Source organism: Melanostigma gelatinosum (genome assembly GCF_949748355.1).
Source record: "Melanostigma gelatinosum genome assembly, chromosome: 5".
NCBI classification, from domain to species: domain Eukaryota; kingdom Metazoa; phylum Chordata; class Actinopteri; order Perciformes; family Zoarcidae; genus Melanostigma; species Melanostigma gelatinosum.
The window spans coordinates 10,601,332-10,621,890 of NC_136638.1; the positions used below are offsets into that span (position 1 = coordinate 10,601,332).

Consider the following 20,559-nt stretch of genomic DNA (forward strand, 5'->3'; position numbering starts at 1 on the left):
ACGGGAGGGGAACAAAAGAATTGGAGCAGACTGGAGGGGAAATGGGTGTGGTGGGCTTTGCCTCCTATTAGCCAAATACCGACTGACCACAAAACAGATTCATTCGCCACCACTGAAATGTATAGTCGGTATATTCGGGGGAGAGACTTTCTGAAGGCGGAGCCTGCTGGCTAAAGGCCAACAGAGTCAACGTATACTGACCTCAGAGTAGAGCCACAGAGATGCTCTCAGACCAGCAAATAAACACAAAGGAGAATTGTGGAATTCATCCGACTCGTTCTATTTCTACACTATCTGGCTGTATAACGAGTGGACGTCCTGCAGTAGTCATTGCATATGCAGAGATTCAAAGGAAACCTGCAGAAAGAGAGGAGCTGAATGTCAAGATTTAAAGTGAGAGAGTTTGACTCGTGCACTTCCCACCAGCGCCGGACTTAATGTAGTGCGTAAAAAACAGGGGAGGGTGCGGTATATCTTACCGCCTTTCGTGTAAAGGTGAGAGGTGCAAGCATTGTTCCTCACATGGTTGTCAGCGTGGCAGTGATGGATGATGCCAATATTGGGAGCAAACGACCACTGCCTAAAGTAGCGTAGCTTCCTACCAGGACTCTAATAACTATTATGAGTAGATATTGCCCCGATGGAAGTAGTGCTCTGTGGCAATACTATAATCACACCGTGCCTTTTTTGTTTGTGATATTCGTTGACAGGATATCGAGACACACTCGAGGTTCTGGAGAGGGTCCAGTCCGATGACATTAAGCTCGTCCTCTGCTATTTCTGCAGACGATCGTCTCCCCTTTGGCTCTTTTTGGACCGTGATACCCAATGTGCACTGGGGTAGTTCTCTCTCGTGGGGGGAAGAAAATGTCCCAATCAAGCGGGTGGTGAGCAGCTGCTGCTGTGTGGAGAGGTTCAGGGTCATTTTCACGAGTGTGGGTTGATGTGTGAGACGGTAACGTGGCCTGCCAGTTTGGTGCAGTGGCTGCAGTGACATTATGTCACACCCTGGTGATAAAGAGAGAGCACAGCAAGAAAGCAAAGTTCACGTTCTTACCTTTTTCTGACCCTAACCTGATTGTTGGTTTTTAGACACAGGACAGAAAGCCGACATGAAGCTTATCTGCGAAATTATTAAAGGATAGCTTCACTTTATTCATACCCCCCCCCCCCCCCCCCCCCATCTCTGAACACAGCACTCACATGCCCACATGCATATGTGATCCTCTGGTCCACACTGGCTGCAAAAGCAATTTCAAAGTAAGAGATCCGAGACAAAGATGAATTGTAAAGTGTAGCTGAAGTTATTATGAGACGTCAGCAGTCTGAGTTTGACAAATGAAGTGGATATCTTCACAATCTCTTTTGGACCAAATTACCGCGCGGTATTACTGTTGTAGAGGGAGTTTCACACTACAAAAAGACTCACTTTCAGCAGATGCAACATTCATTTCTGCTAATTCAGACGGCGAAGGCCTCGTGGTAGCTTTAGCTGAACTGTGGACGTCATTTAAAAAATGTAAAGCTATTTTTTATGTTGTTTTTTACATGATCAGGTGAGGAGGCCAGCGAGGATTGACCTCGTATGAGAACCCAGTTGAGGTGGGTCAGGTATTTGATGAATGAACCTCCCCTTTAAGGGACACAAACACACTAGTTGTGTAGATCAGAGACAGAACCGTTACACAACAGAGGGATCTGCAAAGCTCTGCGTGCCCTTGTTTTTTTTTTTTTTTACTCTGGAGCCTTTCGCATGATAAATGGCAGGAAGAATTGATAAATGGACGGGTGGGATGAAGCCCTCACAATCCAGACATGTGCTGTAGATTTCTATCTGCGCTCATTAATTCAATGTCATCATTAATTTCCATTGGGAAAACGGAAGGGTTCGGTGCAAGCTTGCCTATTATATGATGAAATCATTTCACACATTAATGCACAACACAGTGTGCTATGCAATACACAGTAATACCTGCTGTAAATACTAACCATTAGAAGCTCAGAATTGTGAGCTTTACATTTCCGTACATTATTCCTCATAATGACGACAGTCCGGAAAACGAGTCACATTGATTGACCTGCAGCTGTGCTCGTTTGTGCACGCTATTCACGTACAGTAAGGCAAGGCAAGGCAAGTTTATTTGTATAGCACATTTCAACAACAAGGTAATTCAAAGTGCTTCACATAAAACCATTAAAAGCATCAAAACATAAGGCAAAAGAAAAGGAGATTTCAAAACAATTAAGAACATTCATTAAAACATTAAAAAACAGTGCAAGAAATAAAATGCAGTAGTAAAATGCAGAAATGCAGGAAATTGATTAATATATGAATTGAATGTGGTTCAATTAAAGGCAGCAGCAAACAGAAAAGTCTTCAATCTTGATTTAAATGAGCTGAGGGTCTCAGCAGACCTGCAGCTTTCTGGGACTTTGTTCCAGATATGTGGAGCAGAAAAACTGAATGCTGCTTCTCCATGTTTAGTTCTGACTCTGGGAACAGAAAGTAGACCGGTCCCAGACGACCTGAGGGGTCGGGATGGTTCATAAGGTAGCAGCAGATCAGAGATGTATTTTGGTCCTAAACCATTCACTGCTTTGTAAACCAACAGTAGGATTTTAAAGTCAATTCTTTGTTGGACAGGAAGCCAGTGCAAAGACATCAGAACTGGAGTGATGTGGTCCACCCTCCTGGTCTTAGTGAGGACTCGAGCTGCAGCGTTCTGAATCAGCTGCAGCTTTCTGACGGACTTTTTACAGAGACCTGTAAACACACCGTTACAGTAGTCCAGTCTGCTGAAGATAAATGCATGGACAAGTTTTTCCAAATCCTGTTGAGACATAAGTCCTCTAATCCTTGATATATTCTTCAGGTGATAGTAGGCTGATTTTGTAATTGTCTTGATATGGCTGTTCAGGTTGAGGTCTGAATCCATAACTACACCTAGATTTCTGGCTTGGTTTGTGGGTTTTAACATCAGTGACTGAAGCTGAGCGGTGATTTTCAATTGTTCGTCCTTGGTACCAAAAACAATTACTTCTGTTTTATCTTTGTTTAACAGAAGAAAATTCTGGCACATCCAGTTGTTGGTTTGTTCAATGCAGTTACCCAGCCCTTGTATGGGATTATAGTCCCCTGGTGACATAGTTATGTAGATTTGTGTGTCGTCTGCATAATTATGATAACACACTTTGTTGCTTTCCATAATCTGAGCTAGTGGAAGCATGTAAGATGTTGAACAGAAGAGGCCCCAGTATTGAACCTTGGGGAACACCACATGTCATTTTAGTCAGCTCTGATGTGTCATCAGCTACAGACACAAAGTATTCTCGGCCCTTCAAGTAGGATTCAAACCAGTTAAGTGCTGTGCCAGAGAGTCCCATCCAGATGTTTAGTCTTTCTAGGAGTATGGCATGGTCGACCGTGTCGAATGCAGCACTGAGATCCAGTAACACTAAGACTGAACTTCTGCCATTGTCTATGTTTAAGTGGATGTCGTTTAAAACCTTAACAAGAGCAGTTTCAGTACTGTGGTGCTGTCGAAAGCCTGACTGGAAAACATCAAAGCAGTTATTTGGTTGGTCAGCTGTTGGAAAACCGCTTTTTCAATTATTTTACTTAAAAATGGGAGGTTTGATATTGGCCTATAATTTTTCATCGTTGCTAAACTAACCTTCTTTAGGAGCGGTTTAATAACTGCAGTTTTTAGGGCTTGTGGGAAGACACCTGAGAGAAGGGATGTGTTTACAATTTGTAAAAGATCAGTGGTCATGCAGTTTGAAATATTTTTGAAAAAGTGTGTTGGTAGAATATCCAAGCAGCAGGAGGATGACTCCAGATGTTGTATAATGTCTTCTAGGCTTCTACGGTCGATTGAATGAAATGGTGTCATGATATTTGAATGGATGTTATTCAGAGATCGGGACAACACATATCCTGTGGTTCATGTGGAGGCACTGACTGCTTGTCTAATTTTCTGAATTTTGTCAGTAAAAAAGGAGGCAAATTGATTGCATGCCCAGGTGGATTGGAGTTCAGCAGCTACCGACACTGGAGGGTTTGTTAGCCTGTCGAGAGTAGCAAATAAGGCGCGTGTATTGTTCTTGTTTTTGGTTATGATGTCAGAGAAGAATGACTACCTTGCATTTCTAAGTTCCAAATTATAATTGCGAAGTCTCTCTTTATAGACGTCACAGTGAACCTGGAGATTAGTTTTTCGCCACCTGCGCTTAGCTTTCCGACACTCTCGTTTCTCTATTTTGACCAGCGTAGCATTTCTCCAAGGAGATCTTTGCTTACCCGAGACAACCTTCACTTTAGTGGGTGCAATGGCATCAATAATATTTTTAACTTTAAAATTGAAGCCATCTACAAGCTCATTGACTGAGAGGCAAGAGAGGGCTGGTGTGGAGGAGAACTCCACACCAGCCCGAACACAGCCAGAACACAGTAAGTTGAAGTTCAGTCTTATTCAACACATGATTCTCTGCCGGTGGGAGATATTCCCCCCCCCCCTCTCTTTTGTATATGCATGACCATATTAGCATTGGTGTCTGTGCAGATTTAGACTTTCAGATGTGACCTTTGTTGTCTAAATGTCAGGGAGATTGGAGTGGGAGCCCACAGAGGTAGGGCAGGCTTACATAATCTGCTCACTCTGCGTTTCACAACACACGAGCACAGAGCAAGACAAAAAAGAAAGAAAGAAGCCCGTTTGAGGACGGTTGTCATATCTCAGCCGCGATGCCTCGTACGGCGGCTCACGAAAGAAGCCCGGGCTTTCAGGAGCCACTGCTTTTATCAGCATGTATGTGCAGAGAGAGTGCCCCGGAAATTATTAATGTCTTTAAAAATACTGCTATAGTGCACTCGAACGGTTTTATTCTTTTAAACGCATTCTCTGGGTCTTTTGATCCTTCTCGAAGCTCTAGGCTGAATGTGAAGACAGGAGTGTAGTTTGGAAGGGGGGGGGGGGGTTGGATGGTTGGCTGGGTGGTGGCTCGAACTGAGCTGAACTGATTCATGTTGTGCCGTCTTCACACAACCTGCCAGCAACGAGAGGCGCAGGCACCGGGAAAAGCGCCACAGGCACCGGGCATGCTGCTTTCTGTGTTATACGATGTTCATCTCGACACCGAGGCCAAAATAATGCCGTGCCTGCATGCCAACGGCAGACACGCGCACTAGAAGGGAGCTGGAGACATTTTGTCCCGTCACTCACACGATTGAGCCTTAAAGGAAAACAGCTGTTGAATACCAAACACTCGCCTCCTGTTGGTTTGAAAGGTGAAAGGTTTGTAGCTCGCTCCCTTTGTGGAGAACTTCAGCAGTCGTCTGCACCGAGTCACGGTGGTTAATGTGGATTACAACCGCAGTTTCATGGCGGAATAAAACCCAAAATACTTTGAGGAACAGTCCTGAAGCACAACCCACTTCTCTGGTATCCATCCATATTCTCAGTATGTTACAAATGGTTCCAAAAGATATCAACCTGCAACAGTTTGCTTCTGTTCTCCCCGGGTGTAAAAAAAAAAAAAGAACACCAAGCCTAGCAGCGACTGCAGTGAGTTCATTTCACTGTATTCCAGTGCAAACGTGACAGTTTGGAGCATATTGAGCAGATTGAATGGCAGCTGTGGTTTGATCAGTTTTTCACTGACATTTCGACACCTTGTTCCTGCCATGAAGCTGGGTTGCTGCTCGAGTGTGTTGTAAATGGCCTGATTTCAAGCTGACTGCAGCATCTGTCCTCTCTAAGTGACCAGACTGTTAACAGCAACCTGCAACTTGAGTTCATGCTGCTACAAGGCCGGATCGCTGCTACTTTGTGAATAAAAATGATTCATTCAAGGGAGTGATTCTTCATACAGCTCAATCGTGACCTTTGAAATGATATTGGGCAAAATGATATTGGTTGTTACATTTAAGAGGTGATTTTATTTTACTGTGTGCTGCATGAACGCTCAGGAAATTGTTACTGTTTTATAGTTGTTTGGTTCAATATGGGTACGTCATAATGCCGTTCTGGGCACAGGGCATCACATGATTACAAGCATTACCAGACTTTTCCCGGGGGCTTGGAAATGAGATTCACCCAAAGTACTGGGCAAATCTCGGCGCTCCTGAATATATTCTCCTGCTCCACAAATGAGTGTGTGTTTAGTTCAGAGGACTCTAGATACACACCCTCTAGTTGAGGTTTGGCGTGTTTTTTGTACCTTTGTTTGTTCAGAGTTCAGTTTTTCTGAGCCCCGTGCTTTATTTCAGATCATGTCCTGCTCCGCATTTACACAGTAGCACATTTTTCACATCTGGCGGCCGCCTCTGCAAACCGCATTCTGGTCCGTGGGACACTGAGCAGCTCCACTGGTGCAGTTTGAGGTTAACCGTGTTGCTTCAAGGGCACCTCAAAGGTGGTAATGAGGTCGGGACACTTCTTCCGGACCAGTTGGAATCCATTGTGCAAAACCCAGGATGTGAACTCTCACTGGCCCACCCACACTGTGAGGACATTTGCCTCCCTGTATTTGAAGTGCATGAATCCAGGGTTGTGTAAATGTGTCCACACAATAGCATACACCAGCGGTTCCCAAACTTTTTAGGCCGCGCACCCCCTTCTACATCCCGACCGGGTTCACACACCCCCAATCCCCCACATCTTAAAAAAAAAGAAGCAACAGAGCCTATTTATAGCGCATAGAAATCGGACCAATGAGAGAACAGTTTGCTCGCGCGTGGCATTTGTTTCCAATATTTAGTCCGCTGTTAAATGTTGCAGTGTGAACACAAACCGAACAAAGGGGCAACATTGTATCATATTAATCCCTGAATCAGAACAAAGCAAACAAACTGAAGGTGTGAAAACGGCCTGAAACACTGCAACAAAGTTTCAATAACTTTCAGTTACACAAGGCGTCACTTTTAAAGAGCAATCAGGATGGCGAGCACACACGCACAGGCTCAGAGGCAGATTATCACATTTAATTTACAATCAACCACACATGGAATGAGACTGCAGTTGTTTCGGGCTGTTTTGTAACTCCTCCAATTTCGATATAAACAATGTAAGGGGCTTTTGACTTGCACTGGAATGCTTGGTGTTCAGGTGGCGACGTAAATAAGAGCTTCAGACTGTTAGCCAGAACCTCACTGCACACCACGCACTGTGGCTTTGGGCAATCTGCGTTGGCAATCCAGGTGAAGCCCAGACACAGATCATTTATCATATTTCCTCTTTTTTTTCCCAGTCTGATGCTCACTCTTGTTTCCTCTTTTTTACATTGACTCCGCGATGGGCCGATGTGCTCCCGATTTGTCTGTGCTATCCCTTCCTCCTTCCTCCGTCTTCCTCTGACTCCCGTTCGATTTCTTCTCCCGGTCTCTCCCCAACGCACCTCTCCGTTCCTCTCGCCTCCGATTCCTCTCTCTCTCTCTTTCTCTCTCTCTCTCTCTCGCTCTCTCTCTCTCTCTCCCTCTCCTCTTTTATGACTGATAGCTTCAGATGTCCCACCTGACAGTTTCCCAGATTTTCAGCCAGTTTATCATATTTGCATGAATGTTGCTGAATGAATGAAGTTAGCTGTTAGCTGACGTTAGCTGCACAAGCTAGGCTAGCTAGTATACGTAAAAGACAGTCTGGCGGCAGGAGCTGAAGTGCATTTATTTATTAAATTGTACGTTTTAAATTTTAAATTTAAATCTTACAAGGGAAATTTTATAATTCATGTAACCGAGCATCTTGGCTTCGTGTATAAGGGCACTTATCATACAGTAATAACTGGAGTCGGGAGATTAGACATCTTGTATCAGCCCACGGCTACTCTCTTTATTATTGTTTTCTCCTTTGGCCAGAGGCGGGGGTTGCGCCTTCGCTACGGCAACCCTCAAGGGACATATCATCGTCAACACCAGAACGACAAACATGAGACAGTCTGTTACATTCATGTTTTTATTTTGTGAAAATTATATTTAATATTAATTATTACACCATTAGACCACCATTACATTTTTCCTCTCGCGCATCCCCTGGAGGCAGCTCGCGCACCACACTTTGGGAATCCCTGGCATACACCATTAAAATGATTATTAAATGTATCCACATGATGCTTAGAATGCCCTTGACCCCATTTTCACTCATAGACTGAATACAAGAAGTGGACGTAGTCGGCCATCTTGGATTTTGTCTGTCGCCATCTTGGTTTTTTTTGCAACCAGTGAACAGAAGTGACCATATTTTGTCTGCGCAGGAGTGACTCTGTGGTAGAGACGCCGTATACGGCTCTGGTAGCAACCTGTCAATCACAAGGCAGCCCCGCCCTCAAGCATACTCTGCATTATGGTCTATTTGACTCTAAATGGATCATCATTTACTAAATGAACATCACGCTGAATTGAAGAAGACTTGAAACTAGCAATTGAGACCATAAACTCATGTTTACAATGTTCACTGAGGTAATAAATCAAGTGAGAAGTAGAGTTATTTTCTCATAGACTTCTATACAATCAGACTTATTTTTGCAACCAGACGAGTCGCCCCCTGCTGGCCAGAAGAGAGAATGCAAGTTCAAGGTACTTCTGCAATTGCTTCACTTTTCAGAACCGGAGGTTGCCGCCTGGTCTCACAATAATATAAAGTGTAAATTGAATGGGAGCTTCGCTGATTTCACACATCAGTTTTGAAGTCACAGGGAGTACCGCTAAAACCATGCAGGTCTCCTGTGGGTCTGGAGGAGCTTTATCAAGTCTTCGGGCTGAGCCTTACACATTTTACAACAGACAGCCTGCTGGCCGTGTGGAGTTTAGAAGATGTGGGTATTTTCCAGTAAAGACATTTTCAAAGTGTACATGAGTGTGTATTTTGCTGAAAAAAAAACATAAAATGAAAGGGTGACCTGTGAGTCTTAACTCTGGTCTTAATTCATCACAATTCTTTCCATGGGAAAAAAAAAATGTGAATTTGAGTTCAGACTATTTCATAAATGAAGGAGAATGTAACATTTGTTGGCTACAAGTGAGAGTACTAAACATTTCCCTCTCGTGCCCCTGTTCTCCCCAAAATAGCCTCACATGTTTCTCATCATACTTTTGTGACGGATGACATGATTAGATCTAGAACTGCCTTTATTTCATTTTTTTTAACATGCATTTTAATCATGAAGAGATTGCTCTCGATTGCCTGTGGATGGCACCCTCACGTGCCTGCTGCTTGTTGGTCCGGTGCAGCCAGCAGTAATGAAAAATGGGGTCGATTATCAGACCAACTGGGCACACTGTATCTGATTGATGCGTGGCCACGGACAAATTGGCAGAAACGGCTGACATCGCGCCAATACAATTATGAGACGGTGATCACTTTGAGGAGCGCGCGCGCCCGTTGTTCTGACATTCATCCTCCTTCCATCGCGGCCCCCCGTTGATGACAAATGATAAATCAGCGCGGCGCCGTGATATTTTTAGACGGTGAGATTAATGAGGTTATGATTCTGGCCCTCTGTGGTCCATGTAGTGCCCCCCCCCCCCCCCCTGACTGTAGGTGATGGCTGAAGCCGGCAGTCTGGTGGCGGAGCGCTGATCAGCATTAACACAGGACCGCCTCTCAGCCTCGCAGCCGATCTCTCTCTGGTCCCCCCACTCACCGGAAGGCGGCTCGGCAGCTGCGAACAGCCTGCGCACAGCCTCCCTCTTGTTTGCTGTGAGAAGCTATTGGCCTGAGAGTCGGTCGGTTTAGGGGGGAAGAGGCGAAAGCACCGGCAGGTGTTGACTAGCGGGGAGAAATCGCGGTGCAGACTGATGACGATGATGATGGTGAGGAATGATGCATCCCTTCCCGTGCCTTTATGAATTACATCGCGTATTGTGAAGAAGCGTAGAGGCATCTTTCTTTTTCTTCCTTTTTCCCCGTTTTTTCTTTTGGGTCATTTCTTGCCTGAGCTGTAATGGTGGATTTCTCCGTGGCTTCGAGGCTACGCGTCTAGACGTGGAGGGCTGAATTTCCGCCCCGTCTTCCCGAGAGCGCATCTCAGCATCGGCCCGCAGCGCTGCGCCATCATGGCCTTGGACGTCCAGACTTGCGCGGTGTTCACGGTGATCGCGGTTCTGGTGCTTGTGAACGTGCTGTTGATGTTCATCCTCGGTACTCGTTAATGGATCTGCGCTTGGGGCCCGGTTCGCAGCGCAGCGCACTTTCGCACAGGAGAGGAGAGACAGGCAGTGCGCGTTGGTCGAGAGCGGGGACACCCGGCGCTCCATCGCGGCTACGCGTTGAAATGAATGACGTTGGTACAACATAATGTATTTCTGTTAACCCCCCCACCCCACCCACCCGCCACCCCTCTCCCCAATCCTTCGTTGTGTCTTGTGTCCTCTCACCGTTTGTGATAGCTAGTGTTGTCTGGTGGTGGTGGTGGTGGTGGTCGTAGTTGTGCGGATACAGATCTGTGATGCTCTTGCCTTTTTTTTTGTGGTGACTGGAAATTCATATCCCCCCGCATATAAACATGTCCCCCCCCCCCTCTCCTCTACGTCGATCTCCCTCTCCTCCATGTTGTATTTTGTGGATTATGCGCATGGATTAATTTAATTCTATACTCATTCGATTCTAGAGGGAAAATGAATCTGATGGTCTTCTTCTTTTTCTTTTCTTTTTTTTACCAACAGCCTACTGCTGCGTCAGCTCTTGTTTTCCTAATGTGATCCACTGCCACATCCACAATATGGCAGCTGATAGCCGTGCAGGGATCTCTCTCCACTGAAGTAATTGGGGTATTTGTAGCAAATAGCGGGTGCTGAGTGAGAGCTTGCTGCAGATGGAGGACTCTGGAGGATCATTGCAATCTCAGCTGAGCAGTAACCAATAGCAGGCAGGGCTAGGCCTAATAAAGGAGGGCCTCCGTCACTCCAGGTTTCCCCCATTTTAGATGCAGCTAAACTCAGCTCCCATTTCACAGCCCTACAATATTCACATTTCTCCAGTTTACGTTTGTAATGTGGCACCTGTTTTATTGCAGCCGGCACATTGTTACGCCTGGTCACTAAACAGTGTCCAATGATGAAAAAGTATCAGTAAATATGCACATTTCTTACATATGAAATGTCCTCCAAGTGCAAAGGCATGTCAGGGGGGAGATAAAAAAAGCTCCTTTTCTTCTTCTTTTTTTGACCCCACTTTCAGTTGCATAATCTAATAAAGGATTGGAGGCCGGTGTCATGAATGTTGAATGAATGTCAGAAATAGATATGCTAAAAGCCCATCCCAGAGCCTTCAATGACAGTCCTATAAATAGTGATGGTATAGGCTGGCTAGGTTTTTAGAAGATACTGTATGTGTGCTCTCTCACACTCAGAGCTAAGTGCCGAGCGTTTCTTCTGTGTGTGTGTGTCTCTCGTTAAGTGGTAAATGTTGTACTGTAGGTGTAGAAATAAGTGATTGGCGACCATTCATTATAGACATGAATAGCTCCATCACATGCAGTGGCATGTGGGCTGGTGTAGTGTGTGTCTTCATCAACGCATAAACACCCCTCCTGGAGGGGACCCCCACAGGACTGTAAACACTGCATCCTAATATTGCATACTGCAGTGGCTATGGCTCAGGTGGCTAGCGGTGATAACTCAGTGCTAGTTACAAATGTGTATTCACATGTTAGGTTGCACGTGTGTGTGTGTGTGTGTCGGGGGTGGATGTTATCCATATATTCTTTGAATCTGAGTCGTGCACACGTCCCCGAGTGTTCACACATTTGTAATCCCTCCAGGGCAGGTGCCTTCAAATAGAGTGCCGTTAAATGCTGTGCAGTCAGAAGTGTCAATGTGCGGATGGTGTGCGCGAGCGAGACCACAGTGTGTGTGTGTGTGTGTGTGTGTGTGTGTGTGTGTGTGTGTGCGTGTGTGAGAGGATGTGAGTGCATTTCTCACCGGTTTTAGGCAGAGCATCTTTGATTGGCTCCCAGACTCGGGGTATAAGTGTATTACATAACAGGGTTGTCAGACACAGGGAGGACGGACCGCGAGACTCACTCAGTGCGTCGGCGAGAGAAGCCTCTTGCTGGAATACGGCAACCTTGCCACTCGACATCGCAGGCTCGGCTCTTGCGGGAGGACCACCGCCTCGAACCTCTTCCCAAAACAAAAAGAGATTTTAACTATCATGATTGTGTGAGCCGGACTTCTCCATGCATACACTCTCTGAGCAGTTTCATGTCACAAACATGGTAAGGCTGGCTAAAGGTGTGTGTGTGTGTGTGTGTGTGTGTGTGTGTGTGTTGCTCGGGGATGCTGTAGGTGCTTTTGGTGCAGATGTGCTACGGCTAGAGATAGAGGAGGATGTTGGAATGCAGTGTAGCTGCCAGTGCAGTGAATGCTGATGTGTTGTGCTGCAAAGATGATATAAGCGAGTGAATCCTCTTTCTGTTCTCACATGTTTCCTTGTCAGCCTGCTTGAACGGGAGACCGAGAGCGTTGCCGTATGTCTCCGTGTGTAGGGATGGATTCCACTGCATTCATCTGCGTTGACCCAAATACAGGTTTTGCGGTTTAGAGGCTGCAGTTTTCGCCCTTTGATCTTTGATGTTGTAACTGCGGTGTAACCATCATGATGACACAGGTCCTCGCAGCCGGTATCGGCACGCAGGTAACGAGGAGTTTTGTGGCAAGACTTCCTCTCTGTTTGTGTGTTCACCGTGTGCCATTCGATCAAGCTAGGTGTGAGGTTGTGCTAAGGCTTGGGATTGGGGAGATTGATTATGTAATGCTTTTTAATTTATTCAGACATGTAGGGGGGGGGGTGTATTGGAGAGGGCAGCGCTGATCTTATTAGGGAGATGGAGGGATGAGGGGAAGGGGAGAAGTGAGCAGGGAGGAACATTGGCCGTGAATGGATCTCTGTCTCTCTCTCTCTGTCTGTCGGCTGTGTTACAGCAGGTTGATGGGGATTGGAGAGATTGAGCTGGGAGTGAACGGGGCAGAAGATGGAGTGGACATGGAGCATGGGGGTTGGACGCTTGGGGGGTGGATTAGGGAAAGCAGACACAGTAAGGGAGCGAGAAGCAGGACGGACCTCAGTGTTTCAGGCACAGGTCCCGGTGTCAGATGGTGGCGGTCAAGATTTGCCTTCTACTAACTGTGTTGGATTTTTTTTTTTTTTTTTGTGGACTCTTTGATTTGAATCAGACTCCTTTTGTAAATCTTCTTGAGTGCTATTCATTCATTGGTGCTGTTTCCATGGCAGCGTGACACATGTTTTCTGCGGTGATCCTCCTCTCTTCCTGTAGTGGAGAGCTTTGAGATGTATTGCTACCCCCCCCCCCCCCCAGCTCCAAACCCTTACCTGATTGAATCAGGCTTCTCAAGGAGATCTTTGATCTCAGCCCTGCATGCAGAAGCCGACACAGTGTTCCTTTGATGTTCACATTGACATCGCATTTTAACATTTTAATCTTCAATGACAGAGCGATATTGCAGATATTCAGTGGTCACACTCACTCCTAAATTCGGAAATATTCCGGTTGCATCCTGAAGTGTCAGTGAAGCATCCTCATCTGTCACCATGACGACGGCTGTTCTCTCCCTTCCCAGGAATGGACGTCCCTCCCCGTGTTCACTCCTCTGCCCTGATTGGCTTATATCCCCTGTAGCTGTCTCAGTAAGCCACCAGGGAAGCAGACATGAGTCCACAGGTTGAAGGGGCAACATAGCTGCTGAGTCTGAGAGCTTGGATCCTCAGGGGGGGGGGGTGGATGGAATACAAACATACACACACACAGTCTGCCGTCCTGCAAACACTCTGCATCAGCACCTTAGGTGGGATAGCATATTGGCGCTGGAGTGATGAGGTGCATTTTAAAAAGGTTGTTCCCATCCAGGAATTTCATTTCATAAGAGCCGAAGCAATCATGAAAGGATGGAAGGAAAAAAGAAGACATTAGCAAGGTCCGTTTAGAAAGCAACAGTAGCTCAATATTAATTCGCAGAAGCCTTGAATGCAAGTAAAGAAGTCATTTAACGTCCATCCATGTGACATCTCCGGGCCTTTTGATAACTCCTTCGAGCCTAAGCAGCTCCTGTCAGGCTTGGTTGGTGCTGGCTGCTCTGCCCACAGCCCCAGGGACTGGATGCATGGTTAGCTCTGGACTGGAGCATGCTGATCAACACTACTTTGGAGAGAACAATCAGAACAAGCAGTTGTAGCTGTGCCACAGATGCATACAGGGGTTCAACGCACATGAAGGTAAAAGCGTGGCTGCACCTGTGTTGCGTTTTTAAAAAAAACAAATTTTTTAGCTCATCTCAAGGCCACCGAGCTCAGCCTCAGCGTGATGGATGGTGAGGCTGTTTAGTAGATGGATGATGTGAGAATCAGGTTCCTCCTCAGGAACGCTGTCCTTTAATGAGAACAACCTTTAGCCTCTCCAGATCCCCTGAAGAATACTGATCACCTGACAGGCCTCCATGTCCTCACGCACTATTCGCCCGATGCGTGCGCACAACAATAATACTCCGCTCGTGTGCATGCGCACCAGTTGCGCAGTTGAAACGTTTATTTCAGCGTCGCATCATGTCCACATTAGTTATTCATGACGCCAAAACCAATAGAAAAGATTTGATGAGTCATCCTTCCGTGTTGTCAAAGACCGTGCGGCTGATAACAGAACAAGCATGAAGGAAGGGAGATTATCCCTTCACATTTGTTTGCTCCTCAGCATTTATATTACATCAACACATGTAATTATTCTAATGTCATAATGGGCTAATTACCATCGCTGTGTGGAGACTGGTGCTGTGCTTCTGAACACCGTGTTGTTTCTCCACTAATGGCTCTGCCTTTTTTTTTGTGTGTGTGTGTGTGTTGCCGTATTTTGTTGTGATGTGCTGTGGTCTGTGTCGGCTATTGTGTTGTTCTATTTGCAATCCCTAAGCTGCCAGTGGGCCCTGGCTTCAAGGGTGTGTATTTGCATCCATTAGTAATCTGAGTGGGTTTCACAACAAGGATTCACATAGATTTAGGCCAAAATGAGGCTGAGCGCTGAATTACAATCACTTTTAAATTTGATTTAAATGCTGTTTTTTTTTTTTTTGGTCACGTGGATCAATATCCATTGGTGCTCGACATAACTGTTTCAGTTATGAAAATAAAGCTCATAAGGTGTCGCCTGTCTTTCCCCTCCCCTTTCTCCAGTTGATAAGTGGAGGTTCAATCGTCAACGCTGAGGCGGTATGGGACCATGTGACCATGGCGGACCGGGAGTTGGCATTTAAGGCCGGTGACGTCATCAAGGTGCTGGACGCCTCCAACAAGGACTGGTGGTGGGGCCAGATTGACGAGGAGGAAGGATGGTTCCCCGCCAGCTTCGTACGGGTGAGTTAGCTGCGACCATAGACACAACACACGCACACACGCACTGAACATATGCACACAAGCTGATGAACACACTGAGGAAGGTGCACACGCACGAGCATTCTGCCACACGTGCACGAAACACACACAGATGCACACTGTTGAATAATGCTTTATTTAGAGAACACATAACACTCAGGAGATCTGAGAATTGCTCGCTAAGTGCCTTGGGTGTTCAGGGACAATAAAACAAAGATGCTGATGAGCCCCTTTTTGTAGTTTGGCATCAACCTCAGTAGCTACCCTTGAAACCCAGTTAAATTGACATCGTGATTATATCTCACCCACAAAGGTCTGATGCAGCTACTGCAGCTTGTTCCATACTTCTCTTACTTATCTTTCTGAAGGAAGAAGTAGCATCCTTGTTGTAGGTGGAGACCCTCCTTCCTCCTCCTTCCTCCCCCCTTCCCCCCTCCCACAGACACTCCTCATGGCCATTCCCACTTGTCCACCCTTCCATATTTCACTCCTGAGAGGGCAGGCCAGACAGGCTGACCGACTGTCAACCAAAAAGTATCTTTCTCTTCTGTCATTCTCTCTCTCCAAGGTGGAACCCCACCCTCCTCAGCCCCAAACAAAACAGGTTTTCTATATCAACCCCATAGCAACTCCACGGTTCCAAAACACCACGTCAAAGGTGCGTTTTTTTTTTTTCCCCCAGCTTCATCTACCCACCCATCCAGCCTGCCCGCCCACCCGCCCCGCTCCAGTCTGTCCACGCAACGTACCCCACGACATTACCCGAAACATTAACGTTCCCGTGACGTTTTCACATCATCCTCAGCGGGGCCGATAGAGAGGCAGAACTGATGAGTCAAGAGTAAAGTAATGTTAAATGTCTCCTGAGCGGCCTGCACTCAAAATTCTGCAAATGTGTTCACATAGAATCAAATGGATTCTGGAATCATGATTCAATATTCATGGTGTTTTCTCTTTCAAATATGGATCATTAACCTTTTTCCATTTACTGTTGACTCTGACTATTTCTCAGTCTGTACGCTGCGCTCCATAGCTCTAGCCTGCACTCAGTGCTCCACCACCCGTCACTCTGCTTGTCTGTGGCGCTGCATTCCTCATCTTGTGTTTGGCGTTCTACCCGTCGGGTTCTTTGATGTTCTTCTTGGCAAAAACTGTGTGTCATCAGGTGTTGGCCGCTGGACATCTGAAACCACGCTCACGTGTCCCTTTCTATGAGCGGTAGTGGGAACACACAATGTATGTGGTCCTGTGCGTGTGTGGGTGTCGGTGAGTGCATGCATGTGTGTGGAACGTGTGAGTTTGTGTGCCAGTGTACATGCATGCGTATGTGCAGGGGGGGGGGGGCACCACGCTCAGAAAGAGGCTTATTTTAAACTCTGGAGTGTTTGGCAGTTTGTCCCTCACCTTTCTGAAAAGCTGGACCAACAGTCACTGTCCAAACGAACCAGAGACCCTCTGAATGAAGCTCTGTGTGTGTGAGATGTGTGTTCACATGTGTGTGTGTGCATTCATGCTCATGAGGTGTGAGTAGTACCACTTCTACAGCAAAGGTTTGTGATATGAATACCTAAATGTGTCTGTTTACTTTTACTTTTTTTTCCCGTCAGATTGATACTCTGAACACATGACATGGCGGAGCACATTTCTTTTATTCAAGTGTGTGTGTGTGCGTGGCTCTGTGTGTGCACTCAGCTGTGGGTAAACCAGGAGGACGTGGGAGGGGAGCCAGCCGAGAGGACCAGCGAGGTGCAGAACGGGCACCTGGACCCGACCAATGACTGCCTGTGTCTGGGCTCGCCCCTCCAGAACCGAGACCAGATGAGAGCCAACGTCATCAACGAGATCATGAGCACGGAGAGGCACTACATCAAACACCTCAAGGACATCTGTGAGGTACTAAACACGTGCGCACACGCGCATACATCCACTGCTGTTCCAGGGCTTTGCTTTTAGCAGCAGAGAGACAATAGGAAAGGTAAACGCAAAGGAGCTGAATGAACTGGAAGGCGTGTGAGAAGAAGCAGCCTGTTTGATGCTGCACAAGGGTCTAGTATGAATTCTTAACACTCCCACATTCACACTTTTAGTCAAGACATTTTATTTTTTTCTGTTGTTATCAAAACAGTCCAAAAATAGTTCTCTCTCTTCTTTAGATAAGAAGACACGATTTGTCGATTGTACACAGTGGTGGCAGCAGCGATCTGGTCCACATTCAATTTGTGATTATGATTCATGCCGAAGTGACAGGCTCGACTTCGCACCTCATCAAATTAAACAAGAGCCCCGCCATTTGTTACATTTTTTTCGCATGGCAAGCCTTTTATAAAGACTCAGAAACATGACGCGTACAAAGTTAAATCTAAATCTAAAAACTGTACGGATTATTTATGATCGAACGTTTGAATATATTTAAAAACTCCGAAATTCTGTGAACTCCTTTTCAATGTACGTTTTCCACCAATAGTGAATTTCACAAGTCTAGTTATGTATACGGAACTGGGTTTGCATGTACATGTATGCATGTACAGCACAGCCACAGTATTTATTATATAAACTTTTGTATCTAACATGGAAGGGTTTTAACTTTGGGAATCTGACAGCAGCTAATAATAACTGCTCTTCTGTCCCCGACTTGATGTTCAAATCAAAAGTGAAGAGGAAGCAGTGCCACGTGATAATTGGTTCAAAAGAATCTCTGGGAATACAAGATTAATGATGTTGTATTAGGTAAATGTGAACTGATATTAAGATTAAGATTTCCAGATATGCACTTTATTATTATACATGATGGAAAAAGACCATCGTTGTAATCAAATGACTGTCTGTTGGTCCTACTGCCAACAGTAACAGTACAGCTGTCTTCCTGCTGATACCGTAAAAAAACATAATATAGAGACAAATTCCCCAAAATACAAGTGAGTTAAAGTAAGATTGCATAATACTGTTCTTTCTAAAATGTTGTCTCCAGCACAGCCGTTGCCTCTGTGCTAGATACATAGAGGTCGAGTCTGAATACAGAACACAACACCTGCATGATGACTTTGGGTGGGCAAGATTTTCGAGTGCAGATTTTTTGCTTATCTAACCATCTTTCCTCAACCCTCTGAATACCCTTTGTCTGTAATCCGGGTGAAGCCTCATGTTTAAAAATAGCTGCAATAAAGCGTAAATTTCACCTTCACACGTATCGCCTGTGGAGATTACCCAGCAGGTTCAGGTTTGGTACAAACAAGCACGGGCAAGAAAGACTTCTTTGATTCAAAACAGATGTGGACAAGCCAGTCAATGGGTTATACTTTGAATTACATGTTAAAATGATACTTTGTCATAACTATTTCCAAACTGTCACGAAAGTAAAAGTAAAGGGTTTTAAAATGTAATCAAAACTAAGAACTGTATTTTTTCTTGGTTATTGATGAACATGCCCTGACTGTAATGGCTCGTCACTTAGGGCTCTATGATTAAAAGAAGCTTCCCATCTCATAATCATAATAATGTATTTTAGTCTTGCGCTATCGATCCTTTTCTCAGCTTTTAATTTTGATGATTGGCGTTTCATAAACGGAGAGTGTTCTGGGCGGTGGAGTGTGAAACAGCAAAGACCTCTCACGGCAAACCTTTTTCCCAAAGTGCCGAAGCTTCGGGGCATTTAATTAACCACAAGAATTGGACTGACTGAAATTGAGGCCACAGTTCGACCTGCAGTAAATTGTTTTTGACTCTGCAGAAGCTTCGGAGTTACAGTTAATTTTGATTCAAATGAATTATGTTCAAGCAGTGACTGCAGATGTTTATTACAAAGAATTAGCAAAACTAGTGATGAGAAGTAACAAGCTGTGGCCTGCATCGGGCTTTTTCTTCAGCAGTTTTATGACCCCGGCACTTAAAACCGCATCGTCTTTGAACGCCTCGTGGTGGTTGTAACCCGTGTTGTTGTTGCAGGGCTACCTGCGCCAGTGCAGGAAGCGCGTGGACATGTTCAACGATGACCAACTGAGGGTCATCTTTGGGAACATCGAGGACATCTTCCGCTTCCAGATGGGCTTCGTTCGAGACTTGGAGAAACAGTACAACACAGACGACCCCCACCTCTCTGAAATCGGACCGTGCTTTTTAGAACACGTGAGTTCAAATCGGGCTTTCTCTAGTGTTTCCCTTTTATAGCGCACTTCATTTCAACACAGAAAAAAAAACGGGTTTGAGAAAACTTGATGTCCGGCTGAGAGCAGCCGTAATTGCTCATTATTTTTGTTGGGTTTTGTTATCTCAAGATCAGAATTTAATAATCTCGTTATCTGGAGATAAGAGTAAAGCTGTGGCTGTAATTAAGTCACCAGCAAACAGTTTTTCTCAAGATAATGAGATAATTAAGTCATCGAAAAAGAAAACCAGCTCTAATGAAAATTTTAGCGACCGGAGCTGCTCCTCCGCACATGTTGGCACGCTTCTTCTCCCCGGCATGTTTTATTAAAAAGAGGATTTAGTTTCATATTTCCCCCTCTCATCTTGTGTCTCTCTCTCTCTCTGCTCTTTTAATCTACAGCAAGATGGTTTTTGGATCTACTCAGAATACTGTAACAACCACTTGGATGCCTGTATGGAGCTGAGCAAGCTGATGAGGGACGGCAGGTACCAGCACTTCTTCGAGGCCTGTCGCCTCCTCCAGCAAATGATTGACATTGCCATAGACGGCTTCTTGCTCACCCCTGTCCAGAAAATCTGCAAATATCCACTCCAATTGGCTGAGCTTCTCAAATACACGGCGCTGGAGCACAGGTACTGTACGCTTTGTCCAAAGTCACATTTAATCTGGATATGAACGTGTTGCTTTTGATGGCATTACCGATGCATCATTGTTGTTCCAGATGTATTGTGTTGCTTTGCAGCCGTTGCAGGTGTTGGGTTTGTTCTACTGAAGCGGTGGTTATCCATGCATGAAGTGAAACAAATGTTATTTTGCACAGTTTTGCCAGCTTTCTGTGAATGTTGTGTGTGTGGGGGGGGACATTTCATCAAGGAATCTCAGTTGCATCGAAAATGTATACGACGACACTGCTGCTCATCATCATGTCACATCGTCCTCATTTCAATACACGGCCGTAGGATCACAGCACAGAACGACTGGCTATGAATAGATTGCAGATTAAATATGAATTTGGGCTTTCGCTGGCAGACGTACGAGCGTCAA

The 20,559-nt window shown here is 45.6% G+C and overlaps 1 protein-coding gene across 4 annotated transcripts in view; it reads left to right on the forward strand.

The window, feature by feature from the left end:
• arhgef9a (Cdc42 guanine nucleotide exchange factor (GEF) 9a) overlaps positions 1–20,559 on the forward strand; it is a 38,938-nt gene that overhangs the window by 7,587 nt on the left and 10,792 nt on the right. For 3 of the 4 annotated variants that reach the window (XM_079268791.1, XM_079268790.1, XM_079268789.1), the window contains 5 exons: positions 15,174–15,353; positions 15,940–16,029; positions 17,064–17,264; positions 19,314–19,493; positions 19,915–20,147. In XM_079268791.1, coding sequence (XP_079124917.1) covers positions 15,228–15,353; positions 15,940–16,029; positions 17,064–17,264; positions 19,314–19,493; positions 19,915–20,147 — 830 coding nt within the window. In that variant the 5' untranslated portion in view covers positions 15,174–15,227. The remainder of the gene's footprint in view (positions 1–15,173; positions 15,354–15,939; positions 16,030–17,063; positions 17,265–19,313; positions 19,494–19,914; positions 20,148–20,559) is intronic. The other variant, XM_079268792.1, reaches the window with a different exon arrangement.